The 19,309-nt window shown below is 42.6% G+C and overlaps 1 protein-coding gene across 1 annotated transcript; it reads right to left on the bottom strand.

The window, feature by feature from the left end:
• Nucleotides 1–4,498: 4,498 nt before the first annotated feature.
• SNTN (sentan, cilia apical structure protein) lies at nt 4,499–18,391 on the bottom strand. Its single transcript, XM_005874286.2, has 4 exons — nt 18,282–18,391; nt 16,401–16,435; nt 8,969–9,108; nt 4,499–4,670 (listed from the first exon to the last, which is right to left on the bottom strand). The coding sequence occupies exons 1-4, from the start codon at nt 18,389–18,391 to the stop codon at nt 4,512–4,514; spliced, it is 444 nt and encodes a 147-aa protein (XP_005874348.1). The 3' UTR covers nt 4,499–4,511.
• Between the last annotated feature and the right edge of the window lie 918 nt (nt 18,392–19,309).

The raw sequence follows: 19,309 nt of genomic DNA on the forward strand, positions 1-19,309 counted from the left end.
TTGCTTACAAAATTAAGTAAAAGACCATGTGGCAATACTTGAGTGTCCCTTATTCAGGGCAGCTATTAATAAAAAAAATGATGTAATTGTCTAGAATTTAGACAAATTAGAGTGAATATGAGACATGTATATAGACCCACTTTGATTTTTAAAAAATAATTTGTTTTAGTTTTTAATTATACTTGACAAACAATATTATATTAGTTTCAGGTGTACAACACAGTGATTAGAGATTCATATACCTTAAAAAGTGATCACCCTGATAACTCTAGTATCCACATGGCACCATTTTGAGTTATTACAATATTATTGACTATATTTCCTATGCTACTACTATGTTCATGTCTTGTCACTAAATGAGTATGAAAAATCTTGTGTTCATTGTTGTTAGATGAGAATGTGGATGAAGTATTGAAAGCTGGTAGCAGGAATGCATGGTGTTCTCTAAGTGTGCCAAAGTGGAAAACATCCTGAGTTCCTGATCTACATCGTCTGCCTCCAGCATTGGATAATTTTAAAACCATATCCCCCAAAGGATCAAGGAGAAATGTGCATCCACATGTCCTCAGCTGAAATCAGAGGAAAGGAGACTGGCATAATGCATCTTAAAAATTGTTTTTTTTTAATCATTATTGTTGCAAGTATTACACATGTCCCCTTTTTTCTCCCATTGACCCCTTCTAGCCTGCCCTGCCCGCCACCCTAGGCCTTCACCACCCTATTGTCTGTGTCCATGGGTTATACATATTTGCATACAAGTTCTTTGGTTGATCTCTTCCTACACACCCCCACACCCCTGCCTTCCCTCTGAGATTTGAGAGTCTGTTCCATGCTTCTCTGTCTCTGGATCTATTTTGATCAAGTTTATTTTATTCATTATATTCTACATATGAGTGAGATCATGTGATACTTTCTCTGAATGGCTTATTTCACTTATTATGATACTCTCCAGGTCCCTCCATACTGTCTCAAAGGGTAAGAGATCCTTCTTTTTTGCTGCTGCATAGTATTCCACGCATCTACTGATAGGCACTTGGGCTATTTCCAGATCTTAGCTATTGTAAATTGTGCTGCTATGAACATAGCGGTACATTCTTTCTGATTTGTGTTTTGGGATTGTTAGGATATATTCTTAGAATGGATCACTGGGGCAAATAGAAGTTCCATATTTAATCTTTTGAGGAAACTCCATACTGTTTTCCATAATGGCTGGACCAGTCTGCATTCCCATCAGCAGTGTACTAGGGCTCCCTTTTCTCCACATCCTTGCCAGCACTTGTCGTTGGGTTGGTTGATGTGTTGATGGTAGCCATTCTGACAGGTGTGAAATGATACCTTATTGTCATTTTAATTTGCATCTCTCTGACACTCAGTGACTTTGAGCATTTTTTCATATGTCTCTTGGTCATCTGTATGTCCACTTTAGAGAAGTGTCTATTTAGGTCCTTTGCTCATTTTTTAATTGGATTGTTTGCTTTCTCTTATTAAGTTGTACGAATTGCTTTTTATTTTATGGCAGTGCCGGCAGAAGCAATGGTTCAGGACTGCTAACACCACATATCCATTCACCAGCTGTCCTCCCCAGACTGGAGAGTTTAAGATTTGTGGTCTTCTCTTCGACTATCCAATGGTCTTGGCTGTTCAACTCTATTTCCTCCAGGAGGATCAGCTCTGTCTGCTGCTCAGATATTTGGATTAAACAACCATTTGGTAGCAACCAAAGTGCAAGCAAGTTTATTGAATACATGGATTTCCTTGAAGCAGACTGACAAGAAAATCTGAGAGGGAAATTTATAAGAAAGAACATCATTGCATGATTTAAAGAAGAAAAATTATAAATTTATAGTTTAGCTGCAGAAAAATTAAGCAAGATGAAAATGTTTTAAGTTAATCAGAGGAAAAAATGTATTAGTGAAAAAGTGAGAGAGAGAGAAGAAAGAAGACTAACAACCACCTGCAGACAGAAGCAGAGATAAGAAACCAATTTAAGAGAGACAAGAGCATGCCCTTGTTTGCTTTCTTTTACTGTTTGCAGCAGTTGGGTGTTAATTGCATTTTTGTAAAATGCCCTGTACATTGTTGATAAACAGAAACGCCCTTTTGTTCTTTGAATGTGTAGATCTGTATGTGTGCATGATTGTTATTTGAGTGGGTTTTATTCCTTGAAAACAAGGGATCCCAAGACAGACTCGCCTCCATAATCTCACCTATGACAACCAGTAACATTTGCAAGAGGCACCTTTGTTCTAAGAGTAGAGCTTATGGTCCTGGGATTAGAACCAAGGCTGTTCTAAGAGTAGAGTTTATGGTCCTGGGATTAGAACCAAAGCATGAGGCTTTTGTGATCTGGGGTCTTAGCATCGTGCTAATTGATTTATCTGTCACTGATGCTCTAACATGTAGACATGTATTTGCTCAGTTTTCATTCTTTGCATAAGGTAAAAATAGATTCCATAATTGATATTCTCCTCAAAAGAGTGTGACTTTCCATCTGGGGTTGAATTTCAAAGATTTCTTACTGGGAGCCCAGAGAGTTGGAATGGCTCCAAGATTTCTGATCACACCATTGTCCAGGGGCTCTTTTTTCCTCCTCCAAAAGGTGTGAATTTGACCTTTTCATTGGTCACCAAGGTTGCCATATTCAGCTCCGTGCGACTCTGATGGAGACCAGCCCACAGAGTTCTATTTGAGGAATGCCAACTGGCTCTCCAGGACCCAGCTGGTCCCACTCTCTCCCGCACAGTGCCTGAAATGTGCACAGCTATTTTTGTTGAGTTATAATATTATTGCTCAAAACAAAGTCTAATATTAACAAAATTAGCAAGGCCTACAGAGAGGGCAGAGAACTCTCAAACCTGCCAGTTGTACAAAAATCAAAACTCAGTGCTTCAGTTTCCTCATCTGTAAAATGATAACACTACTTACCTAGAGTAATTAGGGGGGTCCAATGAGTTAATATTTGCAGAGCCCCTAAGATAGTGCCTGGTGTGCAGCATGAGTCCTGTTGAACACAGGTACCTCCCGTTGAAATGGTGAGAGAGGACAGAGTGTGGCCCTTTCCCTCAATGGTATGCAAATGCTTGGACTTAGAATGTCTGAGGGTTGGAAAGTGAGGAGGGCCAGGGAGTCGGGTCCTGGTGGATTTGGGGCACTGTCAGATGGGAAAGCACTTCACCAGACCAAGGGTGAAGGTCTTCCTCCTGAAAGAGTTTTCTGAACATGTGTCTGTGAGGCTTACTGTGTGGGGCAGGGAGGAAAAGGGGAGATGAGGGAGGAGACTTGGGAAGTGACAATAATGTTACAATAAATAAGAATCTTTGTGAAAATCAGTCTCAAATGTTCAGGCATTGACTTCTGTGTGTGTATGTGTAAATTTATATATAGATATGATTTAAACTCAGAAGAGGGGCTGTGGGTCCTTAGGACATGACCACTTTTAAATCATAATCTTAAGAGGTTGTATTCAAGCCATGGTCACAGATGGCAAGGATATTGTTGTTGTTGTTTTTGTTTTAAATCATGTGTATTTAAGAATAATTCACATACAATGAAATTCACCATTTTTAGAGTACAGTTCTAAGAGTTTGACAAATTATGCAGTCAAGAAACCACACTACAATCAAGATGCAGACCATTTCCAACCCCCCTAAAAGTTCTCTCATGTCCATTTGTGGACAACTCCACTTACCACCCACAGCCCTGGCCACTGATTTATTCCTCCCTCCCCTATAATTTTGTCTTTTGCAAAATGTCAGTAAAGCTTCTTGGACCTTTGAACCAAGGTCAGGTGGTAACAGCACTTCTAGCATCCTGTAGCCCTTATCATAACTATAATTATGCTCCATATGCAATTGATTAATACATTGTTCAGTGTCCCTTTCCTCTGCTAGACTCCTCCAGGCGTGTGTGAGGGTAGGGATGCTCTGGCTGGTTCACTACTGCATCCTCTGGGGTACCATGGAGTAAATGCTCAGCAAACGTCGCTTAATGAATGAATGATGAGTGACTCTCTGACTGTAAGAAAAGTGCTCTGTCACCAATGACTCAGCAGGAGCCATGTGGTCTTCAGTGGTAAAGCATGTTGTAAAGCACCCAGAGACCATGTTATTCAGGCATTCCTGAGAGCGTGCATAGAGTTTGGAGTCATATTGTGTCTGAATATTAGCAACCAGAACCACCTAGACCCGTGGTCGGCAAACTGCAGCTCACGAGCCACATGCGGCTCTTTGATCCTTGAGTGTGGCTCTTCCTAAGCCTTAGGAGTACCCTAATTAAGTTAATAACAATGTACCTACCTATATAGTTTAAGTTTAAAAAATTTGGCTCTCAAAAGAAATTTCAATCGTTGTACTGTTGATATTTGGCTCTGTTGACTAATGAGTTTGCCGACCACTAGACTATCCCAGATGCATGCCAGGATATCAACTAATTGAAAATAAATGGAAAACACTCTTTAATCAGTTAACTCTATCGTTTGTCATTACTTTGTCTCACTACATAGTGAAAGCTGTTCATTTAGTCATTTTTACATTCCATATCGTTTGCAGCAAGTCTGACATTACAGTGATGCTTAACAGTAAGATCATGAAGTCCTCAAAATCAAGCTTCTTTTCTGCATGCTCGTCAAGTTCGGAAAGGAGGTCTTTGTATTTTGGTTTGGTTTCTTGTCCCTGTAAGAATAAAGGAGAAGCACAAAACTAATTCATTGTGCCACCTGGGTTTTACAGAGAAAAAGCAATAATAAAGTTTTTATTAACTATAACAACATGCCAAGTTGTTACTGGTGCTACTAGTCGAGCACTGTGGTATATCTTTGCATGGCTGTCTCATTGATTCCTCACAGAGACTCTATTGAATATATACAACCATTAGCCCCACTTCACAGGTGCAGTATCAGATACTTGTCGAGATTTAAGTAACTTGCCCCAAGCCAGGCAGCTCCTGGTTTGGAGTCAGATTCAAAGCCTTGGCTACCTGACCCTCTCGTAACTGCTAAGCCATCTCGCCTCTATCAACAGAGTGTTGTGTTTTCAGATTTCCAAAACATAAGCTCTTTGTTATGGGAGCTATACAACATGGGTTCCACAGAACAGTTAGATTATCCAGAAATCTGGAATAAAATATGCTAAAAGAAAATATGTGCTTTGGATGATTGTTCAGCATTTAGTTTGATCACAAATCAAATCCAAGTTCACAGCCCTCATAAACATATTGAAGGAAACATGTGAATAGTACATAAATGGAGAGGCCTTTCAGTTTCCAACCACAGCTTGTGAAATAGCTTCCAAGTGGCATTAAAAACCTTAAGGTCATTTGATTCACTGGTGTACTGAGCTGTGTTTGCATTTAGCTCAACCCCAAATGCTCACACACGTGCCAGCTGTTAAGGAGCCACCACAGCAGGGACTAAGGCAGGTAGGAATGACCATGTTCCCTACAGGCTTAGACCATTACTGTTTCTCTGGGCTCATTCTCAAGAGGCCACACCTGCCAGCGAGGGCGGAGGGCGCTCTCCCAGCCCCTCCGAGAGAGCCCAGTGCTGTGTTGAGAGGGTCAGATTCCGGATAGAGATGGGAGCACTTCGCTAGCGGACAGCACTTGCCTAAAGGGCAGAGGGGCAGCAGGTCTCCTGCACCGCGTGTCAGAAGGTGAAGCTGACCGAGGTCCAGCCGCTTGGGCCTGACCAGCCCTGTTTGCTTGGTAAGTTCTTCGCAGAGCCTTTATATGTCCAGTTTCCTCAGACCTGACTGGCTATAGAATAAGATCCCCCAGGAGGCTTATGGGAAAGCAGATGCTCCCCTGGGGACCCAGGCTCAGCCGCAGGGTCCATCCAGTTCAGCAGAGAAGTCCTCGCGGGGTCGTAGGAGCAGCAGCAGGAGGGCCCTCTGCCCTGGCTCAGGTGTGGGCACCGTCTTAGGGAGTCTCCCGGAGGGGCGGTTGGTCCAAGGCAGCATTCTGATGCTACCCGGGCGCTTGCCCCGTCAAGTTCAGCCGGCACCATTGGTACTGGGGCTGCCTCGGGGCCCGCTGTCCCCCAGCACCCCTGAAACACGGCCCTGCTTTCCGGCTCTGCCACCCGGGCAGAGGGCAGGACTGTGGGAGGCCAGAGAGTTTGCTGCTGGGGATCCTACACCGAGGGGCGCGAGGCTAAGGTGACCTTCCTGGAGGTGCTGGTTTTGGTTTTGCCTCTGGTGTCCTCAGAGGACGATCCATCCCCGAGGTCCCCATTGTCATCCCCTCAGAAGCTCCCTGAGGACAGACAGGCAGCCAGGTAGGGGTCCCTTTCGCTCTGGGATTTGTCACTTCTTTTGGCCTCTGAGTCAGGCAACTGTTACAGGATTTTCTCACCTTCTCTTTGAAGACTCCCCAGAACTTTTTGTCAAATTCTGCCTGATATTTCTAGCCGAAAAAATAGCTTTTCTTAAAAAAATTATTTCAAATATAGTAACTGTTTAATATTGGACGTTTGAAAAGATATTTTTCAAAAAGAGAATCTATAATAATAAAAGGGTAATATGCTAATTAGACCGATGTCCAGACGACCTTCCAAAGGGAAGCCCCGGTCCTGGGTGCTGGAGGGAAGCCAGTGCCAGCAGCTGGGGGAAGGAAAGCTACTCTTGCATGGATTTTGTGCATTGGGCCTCTAGTGTAAAAGTAAATCTTTACTCCATCACCGCAAATAGCTAGCTATTAACATTTCCTACCAGTCATTTTTCTGTGCATCACCTGAAAGCCTTTCTCTGTCTCCGTTTCTCACACATGCACATATACACACTCATATGCACTCTTTCGTAACTTCACTGAAGAATAATTGACAAATATAATCGTATATATTTGAAGTGTACAATGTAATGATTTGACATCCACATGGGCATGAGGACCCAGATCAAGACAATTAACATACTATCACCTCACATAGTTAAATCATTTGTGTGGGGGGAGATTCCTTAAGATCTGCTCTCAGCAGCTTTCAAATGCACAGTCCTGTATTATCAGCTACAGTCATCATGCTGTACATTACATCCTCAGAACTTATTCTTCTTGTAACTAAAGAGTTATACCCTTTGACCTTATCACCCCACTCCTTCCCCACAAACCCTGGCAACTACTATTCTAGTCTCTGTTTCTACCAAATTGGCCTTTTTTTTTTTTTCTTAAAAATCACTTATGTGTGGAATCTACTTTTAAAAAACCAATTTCACAAAGCACAGTTGAACAAATCATAGATTCATAGGAAGTTGTATCTTTGACCCAGCTTTCCCAGCAAATGATACATTATATTAGCTCTAGTGTGTCCAACCCACATGTGTTTATATTTTAAGGGGATTATAATTCTTATCTTTTAAATCTCTTACACTTATCTTTTAAACCACTTATAATTCTTACTAATTTTCCCCAGGCTAATAGTTCTCAAAGTATGAATGCACACTGCTGGTAATGCAATTTTAGTTGATGCAAGAATAAATATTAAATAAGAATTAATAAACTACTTATTTTTTACTACCTTTTCCTTTACCCACTGAATTTACACTTACAATAGTGATAAAGTGTCTTTATAAAATGAACTTATTTAAGTAGAGTGCTTAACTTGAAAAAAGTTCTAAGTAATGCTGAAACCGGTTTGGCTCAGTGGATAGAGCATCGGCCTGCGGACTGGGGGGCCCAGGTTTGATTCTGGTCAAGGGCATGTACCTGGGTTGCGGGCACATCCCCAGTGGGGGGTGTGCAGGAGGCAGCTGATCGATGTTTCTCTCTCATCGATGTTTCTAGCTATCTCTCTCCCTTCCTCTCTGTAAAAAATCAATAAAATATATTTTAAAAAAAAGTTCTAAGTAAATTATGATACAAGCTGTAGGCAATTGTGGGGAAAATACTGAAGATGGTATTCAACTGACTGACTTTGAGAAACATGCCTCTAGGTGACCCTTTATACACTGCCAGTTCTCACCTTCATATTTTGAACACAGATCTCTATTCTGACCTCCCAACTCACATATCCTGTTGCTGAGTGTTGCCTCTGTTTCTTGGACATCTTACAACTGACACCTTCTAACGGAATTCATCGCCTCCTCCCCACCCTCACCCCATGTTACATCTGCTGAGTCTTCCGTCTTTCTCTTTTCTGGGAATGGGACCACCACCCATTCCTCCCCGCCCCCCCAAAGTCAGGACTGGGGAATCACAATTTGCTCCTCCTGTCCCTTAACACTCACAGCCAATCAATGAGCAAATCCTGTTCATTCCACCTTCCAAATGTCTCGCATATTCACCACCCTAGTCCAAACCATCACATCGTCTTCCCTGTGGAGTGCTCCCCACCGTCGTTCCATTCTTTTTTGTCCCACCCCCACCCCTGCCCTAATCTGATCTGCAGCTGGTGACATTTCTTCTTCCTAGATTTAGAAACCATGCCCGGCTTCCTTCTGCCCTCAGGCTATGCCTCTGTGAGATTTGGCTTCTCTCCACCTCCCCAGCCTCATTGCACACTGCTTCCTACTTCCCCTTTCTCACCAGCTACTTACTGGCCCTCACAGGGCTCTGACATGCTTCACGGCCATTGCATCTGCCGTTCCCTCTGCTTGGAATGCTGCCATCCTCACCCCAGCGCCCTGGACTTGCTAACTCTTGCTCATTCTTTAGTTCTCAGTGATGCCTTACTTTCCCAGGAATCCTTTTGACCACACCTCAAGATGGCCCCTCCCTTTTACTCTTTTACTGCATGGTCCACTATTTCACCATCCTTTGAATATTTCTAGTTACTTTTCAGCATATTTCTCTACTCTGTGAATTGTTAGCTTTTCACTGCATTAATCCCAGTGCTCACTTCCTGACATATAGTACTAGTAGGTGTTCAATACATGTTTGGTGAATGAAGCAACATGATGGGGTCCCTGAGCTGGAGTTGTAGGCTCTTTGGACCAGCCATTGTGGTGTTGCTCCTGTTTTTCAAGCCGATGAATACTCTTACCTCTGTGAAATTCCTAAATTGGGTTTGTAGCAGATTTTTGGCAGCAGCTTTTTCAAGTTTACAGTCATTGTTGGAAGAATTTCTGAAAATCAGAGCAGCAGTGGCGATGGCTTTTTCCAGATCGGAGCCCTTCCCCAGAGCTGTGGGAGGAGAAATGCACAATGACATGGCCCAGGTTAGAAATACTCTCTCCCCAGACATGGGATCATGTCCTCCATGGGAACTGTGGGGGATGGGGTTAGAGAGTGTATGTCAACCTGATTCTGTTCTTGGGCTATTTGTCTTCTACTGGGAATCGGACCTGGACCTTTAAACATTGGAGAACAAGAGTTCTTTCAGGAGCAATGGAATTGGTAGAATTAGGATGAGATTTACCAACTTCTTGCTATTTGACCTTGGAAAAAACCTTACCTCTCTAGGCTTGGGTTTTCTGAACTGTGAAATGTTTTTGGAGCACCTGCTATGTGCTGGGCTCAGTCCCTGGCGTTGAGGATACCTCACTGAATAAGACACAATCCTGCTCTTGTGGAGTTAATATTATGTCAGACAAAGCGTCACCTCCTGCCAGTGTGATAAAGGAGGATGACGTCAGAACAAACTTTTTGATGTCAGGATAGATAGAGATTTCTGTGACTCGCTGCTTCAAGCACAGTGACCTCCCAGCTGGGTTCTCTGGTTTAAATTCCTTGCAAGGTCAGTGCTAACTCATTTCTTTCCAGCTGGTAGCACGCAGGGAACACCAAGCACAAGGAATGGTGAAGAACATTCTTAAGCTCCCTGCTCTCTTAGTCCCTAATACAGTCCCTATTCTAGAACTTACATTATAGGTATTACATGTTTAACTGGCTTTCTTCCCAACTAGAATGCAAGGTCCATGAGGCCAGGGATCGTACATTTCTTTATCATTATATTCCCAGGACCAGCACAGATGCCAGCTATGTAGTAGTTGTTAATACATGCTGTTGAATAAATAATAATAAAAAAATTCCACAGCTTTCAGCTCATGTTATGTGCAATAATTGTCAATTCAAAGAATGCTGACCAGTCAGAATAATGTGACTTTTGTACCGAGCAGTCCCTGTGTTCCTGGTACTCTCCTAAGGGGCTTAGTAGGCAGAAGTGACACAACCAGCGGTGGCCCCTGCCCTATATATCTTACAATCCAGTGGAGAAATAAATCATAATCAAGAGGATATGTGTGTATACATGCATATTTGTTTTATATATATTTGATAATTATTTATTTCTTTTTACATATACACAATATGCATATTTGCAACTTGCAATATATGAGGCAAAGAAGGTACAGAGAAAAAATAAAAATTACAGAGTGGGTCTGGGAGGAAAGTTACTTAGATAGGTGGTCTTGGAGGCCACTATTAGTATATTAATATTTAAACTAAGACCCATAGGATGAGAAGGAGCCTGCCTTGTAAGAGTGTGGGGTCAGGCTGAGTTATGGCTGTGCAGGGCATTCCATGCTCAGGGAACAACATATGCAAAGGCTCAGGAGTCATGCGCTTAGTATATGACAGATCAGAAGCCTCAGATCTGCTGGAGCAGCTGAGATGAGACAGTGTGGCTGGAGGCTAGGAGCTGGCAGGCATTTGAGTGGGGAAGGTAGGCAGGGCCAGACCTGCTCATGGGCCATGGAAAAAAAACAAGATTTCCTTTAAAGAGAAGAGAAAAGGCATTGAAAGGTCTTAAGCATCTACTTTTTTTCCCCAATGAAATGTGAAAGGGAAGAATGAGAGTTAAGAGGAATGGATAAAGAAGGAGTATGTGGGCCTTGTCGGTTTTTACTGTGTCTCTGAACAGTACCTAAATGGTGCTGTTACAATCTTTGTGTCCATGCACATCTGCCAAGCATTCTAATCAATGAGCTGATATCTCTCCCTGTCATATGAGGAAATGTGTGTCCTCCCCACTCACCCAGGCTGTTTCCCCCACCATTTAGCCCGAAGCTGGAACCATTTGGGCTGCATGGTCTTGCAAATGGATGGCCCTTCTCTTTACCTCTCACTCGGGAGTACCTCACTTATTTATTCCAAACTAAAGCAAGTCAAGGACGCGCGCGTGTGTGTGTGTGTGTGTGTGTGTGTGTGTGTGTGTGCAGCAATCTGGTTTGGACAGAAGGTTGGAGTTGCCATTTATTATGCATCTATTTATGTACTTTAATAACTTGTAGATTTAATTATCATCACAATCATAGGAATTATTGCACCATTTAATGTGATAGTTCATTATATGTATGTACCATAGTTTAACCATTCAACTTTTAGGGACATTTGGGTGGTTTTGGCTATTAGAAATAAAGCTCGTATGAACATTTTGTCCAAATTACTGTAGAAAACATGATTTTTCTTTGCTTTGGAATAAATGCCTAAGAGTCTAACTGCTGGGTTATATGATAAACCTATTTTTTAATTGATTTTTTACAGAGAGGAAAGGAGAGGGATAGAGAGAGAGAGAAACATCAATGAGAGGGAAACATCGACCAGCTGCCTCCTGCACACTCCCCACTGGGGATGTGCCCACAATCAAGGTTCATGTCCTTGACCGGAGTCGAACCTGGGACCCTTCAGTCCGCAGGCCGACGCTCTATCCACTGAGCCAAACCAGTTAGGGCAATAAACCTATTTTTTAAAAGAAACTATATTCTGTTTTCTACAGTGGATGTACCATCTTACAGCCCTATCAGCCACATGTAAGAGAGCCAGTTTTCTCCAGGCGCACCAGCCTTTGCATTGTCACTATTTATTTTAGTCACTCTGATAGGTGTGTGATGACATCTCACTGTGGTTTTAATTTGTATTTCCTAGGGGCTAATGATGCTGAACAGCTTTTCATGTCCTTATTTGCATGAAAGTGAGCCTTCCTTGGTGAAATGTCTGTTCAGGTCTGTTCATGTTATCATCGACTTTAAAATAATTTTTGAGGTTTGAGAATTCTGTATCAGGTAAAGATTCACGTCCTTGGTAGGATATGTGATTTGCAAATATAGTCTCCCAGTTTTAAACTGCCATTTTCTTCTCAAGGGGTTTTCTGTGGAAGAAATGTTTTAAACTTGGATAAAGTCTAACCCTCAGCTTAGCCTCTTATGAAAGATTTGTCCTGTGCATAATTAAAAGTTTTATAACTTCATGTTCTACATTTTAATCCATGAGCCATTGGAGTTCATTGCTGTTTAAGGTGTGAGGTTAGGGTGAGGTTCATTGTGTTACCTGTGAGGATGCAATCGCTCTAGCACTAGCTATTGAAAACTCTATCCTTCCTTCAAAATTGCTTTTGCCTCTTTGTCACAAAACAGTTGAGCATATTTGTGTCGGTCAATTTCTGGGTCTCCTCTTCTGTTCCTTTGATCTATGTGTCTACCCTTTGCCACAGTGTTCTAATTCCTGTAAGTCTTAATATTGTAAAGAGTGATTCCTGACACTTTATTCTTTTTCAAAATTACTTAGGCTATTCTAGAGCCTTTCTCTTTCTACATAAAACTTTAGGATAAGCTTGATTATTTTTGAAAAGCCTTAAATTGCACTACGCCTAGGAAGCAGTTTGGGGAGAATTGATGTCTTTACTGCATTGACTCTTCCAGCCTATGAGCACAGTGTGTCTCTCCAGCATTATACCTTTTAATCCATGAAGAAAGATGATCCTTCTGAGGACACTCTGCTAGGAAGTGGCAGCGCTTGAATTTGGATCCATATTGAAAACATAAGACTCACAAAGACAGGGATTTTTTTGCCTGTGTTGTGTTCTGTGCAATCATCAGCATTTAGAACAATGCCTAGCACATAGTAGGTGCTTCACAAATGAATGTCTGCAAAAGCTGTGTCCTTAACTTCTTACTCCTTGATTTCCTCCCTGGTTTCCGATCCTCAGTCTCACCGTGGCCTATGGCTTGTGCCTTATATTTCCTGCTGCTGCCCGCTTGTCTAGCGGCTGCCCTTCCAGCTGGCCTAGAATCCAGCTTTAGAAACTTCCTTGCTTTTGAATTCTGTTTTAGCTCTTTCTTCCACATCTCTTCAACTCTGCCACATCTGGAAACCTGCATTTGAAATTGGGATTCTTCTCAATTACCCCTATTTTTCTGCTCATCAAAATACAGGGACACCCGGCCGGTGTGGCCCAGCTGTTGAGTGTCAAACCATGAACCTAGAGGTCGCTGGTTCGATTCCCGGTTAGGGCACAATGCCAGGGCTGAATCCCAGTAGGGGGCATGCAGAAGGCAGCTGATTGATGATGTTTCTCTCATCATTAATGTTTCTATCTCTCTCTGTCCCTCTCCCTTTCTCCCTCTGAAACCAATAAAAACATATTTAAAAAAATACAGGGAGATGGACATATGTCTTTAGCTCGTGTCTACCTTTCCTGGGGTGTGTGTATTTGAGTTGGTTGGGTGCCATATGGTGGTAACTTTGAATTTAAGTGGCTAAAGTGGGGCTGTTTGTAAATGGTACTGTCTTTACAAAGCAAATTGCTTAGAGGAACCACCTTAATTCCTTAGGTGGTAAATATTTCTTCTGCAACTTTGACCAGTTGATTTCTTAATTAATGACCAAGAGTCATTAGGGAGGGCTTCACAGAAGCTGCTTTCCTTGTCTGAGACTTCTCAGGAGACGCTAGCCTCCTGTCCTCCAGGCCCTGCCCTTCTAGCGAGGGAGGGGTGAATTTCCAAGCTGCGAGCGAGCTTGAGAGTAGTGACAGACATGTCCTCGCTTCCTGTGTGCCATGGGCCTTTCACACAGAAACTTATTCAATGCTGAGTAAGACCCAGGGAGGGAGGCGCTACTTGTGTCTCAGTGTTACATACTGGGGACTGACACATGCAGAGTTCAGAATTTTAAGACCACATTGCTCTGCAGTGACAGAGAAATGATCTGAGAGTCTGTCTGACTGCCAAGCCCATAGAGAGCTCTGCCACGTTGGACTGTCCCGTGAGGCATCCCCACGGAGGCTGTGGAGTCAGCATGTCCAACCCTCTGTTGAAGTTCAGGTCTAGATGGGGACTCCATTGGAATAGCCAGCTTCCTCTCCCTTCTCCCCCATCTTTTAAACAGAACATGCATCCCCCTGACTATAAAATAACACATGCTCGTGGTAAAAACTGAGCTGGATAATATTCAAAAGAAAAGTTAAGGAGGGGCGCTAGTTATCCTTCCACACTGTGCTCCTTTGTGAGGCCTTGGTTTCCTGCTTTTACGGTTGGCTCTTCACTTACAAACCCAGCACTTTGTCTCCAATCCCCGCCCTGCCTGCTTCAGGATTGCAAGCAGATAAGCGAAAGCACATTGTCAAAGGCTGTTATTAAAAAGGCAAAGGATTGATGCTTCTCTTTTGGCAGCGTTTACTGGGTCTCTTGCCTCTGGAATGGGAGTGTGGAGAGAGCATTAAAACAGGCCGCTTCATGTCCACCTCTCCTGCCATTTCCTACCTCACTATTGATGCTTTCATAATATGAACTGTGTGTAGTTCCTTAAATGCTCTTTTCTCCCAACAAGAATTTATTGGGAAGTGCTCATTGCCAGGCCCCATCCTAGCTGTGGAGACAGAGCAGTGAGCAATGTGGAGAGAAGAATCCTTGGTTTCCTGGAGCGTGGCTTCTGGTGGATGGTGGTAGTGAATGAATGTGGAGCTCATTCTCTCTGCCAGCCACTCCTCCAGGGGGTGCACGAGTCAACACATTCAGTTCCTATATCAGCCTCCGAGGTAGGTTTCAGTATCATCTCCACACTGTAGAGGAGAACACTGAGGCACAGAGAGGTTAAGTAGCTTGCTCAAGGTCACCCAGCCAGTCTGGCCCCTCACCATAACGCATATTGCCTCTGGATGTTGGGTTTCAGGCAGTGTATTCTGTAGGACTCTTCCAACTCTGACATGTCCCTACTCTGTGCTTCTTACTTCCCTAAACATAAACTTATCACAATCTCACACTAAAACACTGTCTGAGCTGACTTGAACCTCAGAAGAATTCTCTACCTCTTTCTCCTGCCCTGGACCATAAAACTAAACATTAAATATTTGATCTAGTAACTTCCTGACACTTTAGTGTAACTCTCAGTACAGCAAGCTGTCAGAATCACCTCATTTTAGAACTTTTCCTAATATTTGTTATTTTTGGAAATGAAGACCTCCAGGAGAAGAGTACAGGTTAACATGGGTAGCATATATATAACAAAACCAAACACTAGATATCTCCCATTTTCTTGCTAGATTAATTGTTTCTTCAATATTATAGTACTCCTCAACCTTTTCCACTATCAAATGACTTTGTATGCTCCAGACAAATATGGCCTCATCCTCCACTCCCACCCTTCAAGAGATCAAGGGCATAAGCCCAAGTAGCTAGAAAAAATGTGGGTTCATACTGACTTCTATTTCATGATCTACCCATTCTTATATCAATGAATAACATTTAACATTACTTACAGAATAAAACACATTCTGGGAAAAGAACTCAAGGTGATCTTGTGTTTTCTTAAGGGAATAAATATGGCTCAAATGTAAAGTCTGGTGCTAGGAATGGTGAGTGTGTGCATGTGTGTGCGTGTGTGTGTGTGCACGTGTGTGTGTGTGCACATGTGTGTGAGGCAGAGAGGGTGACAGAGTTTTAATCCCCTCCTCAACCTCCCAAGGGGAGGAAGTATTAGGAATGTCATGGATATATATCATAGACATGATGTTGTCAGAAATTATCAAAAATACTGGAAATTATGTAAATTATAAAACAGAAATCATAAGTCTGGTGTTGGGATAGTGTAAAAATATTTTCATCAAGATGATTTATCTAAATTGAAAAAGTCTCCTTTGGCGACATTGGCTGGTCATTTTGGAGGACAAACAACTGCAATGCAGTAAAATCCAGCTGTGCCTCTTTCTCTGTGAATGTTTTAAGTCACACATTTTGGAATAAGATAATGATCCAAGTATATGAGTTTTTAAAAAAATTATATTGTTATTTCTATGGCAATAGTGTTAGATCTAAAGACATTTTACCTATAGAAATGGAATTCTGAGGGCAAATATTTACACTTTGGGAGTTGGCTACACTGTTTTCACTCAATCAGAGGCAGGTGTGGGTTGACCGCATCCTGAGTTCCACCAAACATTCATGAATTAGATGTTGATGATATTGCTCCCGATTTACTGACGATGCCAGCAGTGGAGAGACAAGGAGACCCCAGGTGGGAATCACACTGACTAGGGGTCGGGATCCATTGTGGCTTGGCTTTCAGTGGGCTAAGTTTGGGGAAGCTAATTCCCACGCCAGGATCTCAGTTCCCAAACCTTTAAAAAGAACATCATGGTTTGATGATTTATCCACAAGGTCCCTTACATTTTGGACATTCTCTGATGTCCTGTTATTTTTAACTCTTGGTAGACTGTCACAGTAGAGTAAAAACACGAACATCTCAGTCGCCCCACACCTTACCTTTTATTGAAGCCAGTTGTTTGGATATTGAAATGCTGCCAACAAAATGAAAGAAACATAATGATTCTGAGAGTTTGGGTATTGAAATAAACATCCACAGTAGAGCAATACAATGGCTTAAAGATGAACTATGTTTCATAAATATTCACTGAGCATTCTGGTGGAGCAGTCATCTGTCTTTTAAAATTCTTCCTTCCCTTGATGCATTTAGGTAAAGAAGTGCTTGACAATGGCTGGCCCACATATCCTAGTCTTTTGTGTATTTTTGTGACCATGTGACTAAATTTCCCGCATTGGAAAAGGAGTAGAAGAGAAGTGATCACCTTCTATGTAAGCTCTTCCACGCTCTTTCCCATTCCCACAGGATTAACATAGGAATGATCAGGGGTACTTTGGAATCCACATGTTAAAGACACTTGCCACAGCAGCCTGTGTCCCTGTATGGTTGTAGGGAGTGAAACTGCCGTTGACCAGAAAGCCCCACTCTGGACTGTCACATAAAAAAGAAAAAATAACTTCTTCTTCTGTAAAACGTTGAGGATTTAAAGTTTATTTGTTCTGACAGCTTAGCCTACCTCCCTAAAATCTAAGTATTGTGCTGGGGAGTGGGGATGCACCAATGAATGGCTGAGATAGGTTCCTGCACTCTTGGGGCTTAGAGTCTAGTACAGAAGACAGATGTTAAATGGGCAGCTCAATAAATAGTAACAACAGAGCATACACAGCGGGCAGGGAAGGGCTAACCCAGTCTACAGGTCAGAGTAATGGCATTTCCTCTGAGTCCAATGAATCAGTAGGTGAAGAAGGAAGACGGGTGGTCCAAGCAGGGGAAACAGTGTGTGCTGAGTCCCTGACGTGGGAGAAAGCACGGCATGATTGAAAAGCCGAAGGAAGCAGAGTGTCTGGAACCTGGAGAAGGAAGGAAATAGTGGTGGAAGGTGAGTCCAGGGTCAGGGCCAGAGCATGCTGAGCCTTATCAAGGACTCAGGTTGGTATCCTAAGGGCACTAAGAAGGAAGGGCATGCCAGGATCGGATTCCCATTTGGGGAAGTTATTTCACCTGACACATGAGAAGGAGATTAGAACAAGGCCAGATGGGAGGTAGGAAGATGGATCTTGCTCCCTTAAGAAGACCATATCAATGTTTGCTTGATATTTCAGCCTCCAATGGATGGAGTGGTTTTGAGAAAGCCAATAAGAACAATAGAAATTGGTCATATCTTTAACATATATCCTTTGTCATATCGTATCCTTAAAGGGAATGTTTAAGGAAAGTTCCAGACCTGGTTTTGGCATTAACTTGTCAATAGATTATCACCCTTGGGAACCTCATTTTTCTTACTTGCAAAACTCTATGATATCCTGGACCTGGGTTTATTTTCTGTTACAATGGTCTCCTCCATTAGTTTCTGAGGCTCTTGAAAGCAAAGCTAGTCAGGTTATCCTGTTATCTCCCACACTGGGCTAAGTATTCAAAAAACAGTTTTTGAATTAAAGTAGGAAATACCTGTTATTTATTAGTCATAATTTTACATATTTGAATGATATGAGACAATTTCCTCTGTCATGGATAATATAAAAGTATATGTCATATAGTTAACAGCACTACCAATTTTGATTTACAAATGTTTCTCAAGAGCAATCAAAGATATTTGAGTTAGTAGTATCACCTTTTCAGTTTGCATATTTGTTCTCTTTATCTTTCCAATTCAGTTTACATTTTTTCTCTTTATTTTTCCAATTCAGTATAAAGCTGGATTGGGGCGAGTAACAGGCACCAACCTGCAATATCTTGGCTATGAAGTTGTTCACGGGGACTTTTTGGAAATACACCTGCAAGCTTAAGTGAAACTCAGTAAAGGAGAGCCAAGGGCCACTGACCTTTTGGGCATTTTCTTAGGTGCTAAAGTGGATGCTGGGGCTGCAGAAGAATCAGGCTCCCCTTCCAAGTGCAGAGCTCGGTCCTGGGTACTGTGCATACAGCCACACATACTCGGGCCTCCTGTTGTGTGTTGGCCCTTCCTAAGCAACAGTCACTTGCCCACTGTTACTATTGTCATTTCTTCCATAACAACTATACAGACTGCTTATTAAACTGCTTATGCCAGTGGTTCTCAACCTTCTGGCCTTTTAAATACAGTTCCTCATGTTGTGACCCAACCATAAAATTATTTTCGTTGCTACTTCATAACTGTAATGTTGCTACTGTTATGAATCGTAATGTAAATATCTGATATGCAGGATGGTCTTAGGCGACCCCTGTGAAAGGGTCGTTCGACCGCCAAAGGGGTCGCGACCCACAGGTTGAGAACCGCTGGCTTATGCATGCAACACATATTTGAGTGTTTACTGTGAGCCAGGCATCTTACAAGGTACCGGGGGCACAAGAGTGAAGCAAAATCAGATATAGACCTTGGGAAAGACTGATATTAATCAAGTAATCACGCAAACAGGGACACCTGTGAAAAATACCAGGCAAGGGAGGGGTGCCCTGAGATTGGTGTCAGATCTGGAGGTCAGAGATACATCCCTGGTGAAAGCGCAAGGGGTCCACACTGGAGGCAGACAGAGTAGCCTGTGCTGAGCCCAGCAGCATGAAGGAGTGTGATGAACAGGGGCACTGGAAGGCCAATGTTGCTGGACCAGAGGGGTGAGGGGGACTGAGGCTCTGGCTGAGGATGAAGAGGAGGATGGAGGCTGACAATGCAGGAACTGTGGGTCACCATAGGGGATTTTCACTGTATGTCAAAAGAACAGGAAATCATTTGTGAGTATTAAGCAGGGAGACTAATAAAGTTAGATGGACATTTTGGAAAAATCACTTTAGCTTCAATGTGAGTGCTGGTTTAGAGAGGGAGCCAGAGTAAATGCAGCAAGACTGGTAGGGAGGCTACTTCACTTGTGTTAGC

This window comes from Myotis brandtii, unplaced genomic scaffold (assembly GCF_000412655.1).
Source record: "Myotis brandtii unplaced genomic scaffold, ASM41265v1 scaffold430, whole genome shotgun sequence".
In the NCBI taxonomy this organism is placed as follows: Eukaryota; Metazoa; Chordata; class Mammalia; order Chiroptera; family Vespertilionidae; genus Myotis; species Myotis brandtii.

Coding starts and splice junctions, on each gene's coding strand:
- SNTN (XM_005874286.2), bottom strand. CDS start 18,391: ATGTGTGGCTGTATGCACAGTACCCAGGACCGAGCTCTGCACTTGGAA. Junction 16,436..18,281: donor CCTAAGAAAATGCCCAAAAG/GTCAGTGGCCCT, acceptor TTTTGTTGGCAG/CATTTCAATATCCAAACAAC. Junction 9,109..16,400: donor ACAACTGGCTTCAATAAAAG/GTAAGGTGTGGG, acceptor CTCCTCCCACAG/CTCTGGGGAAGGGCTCCGAT.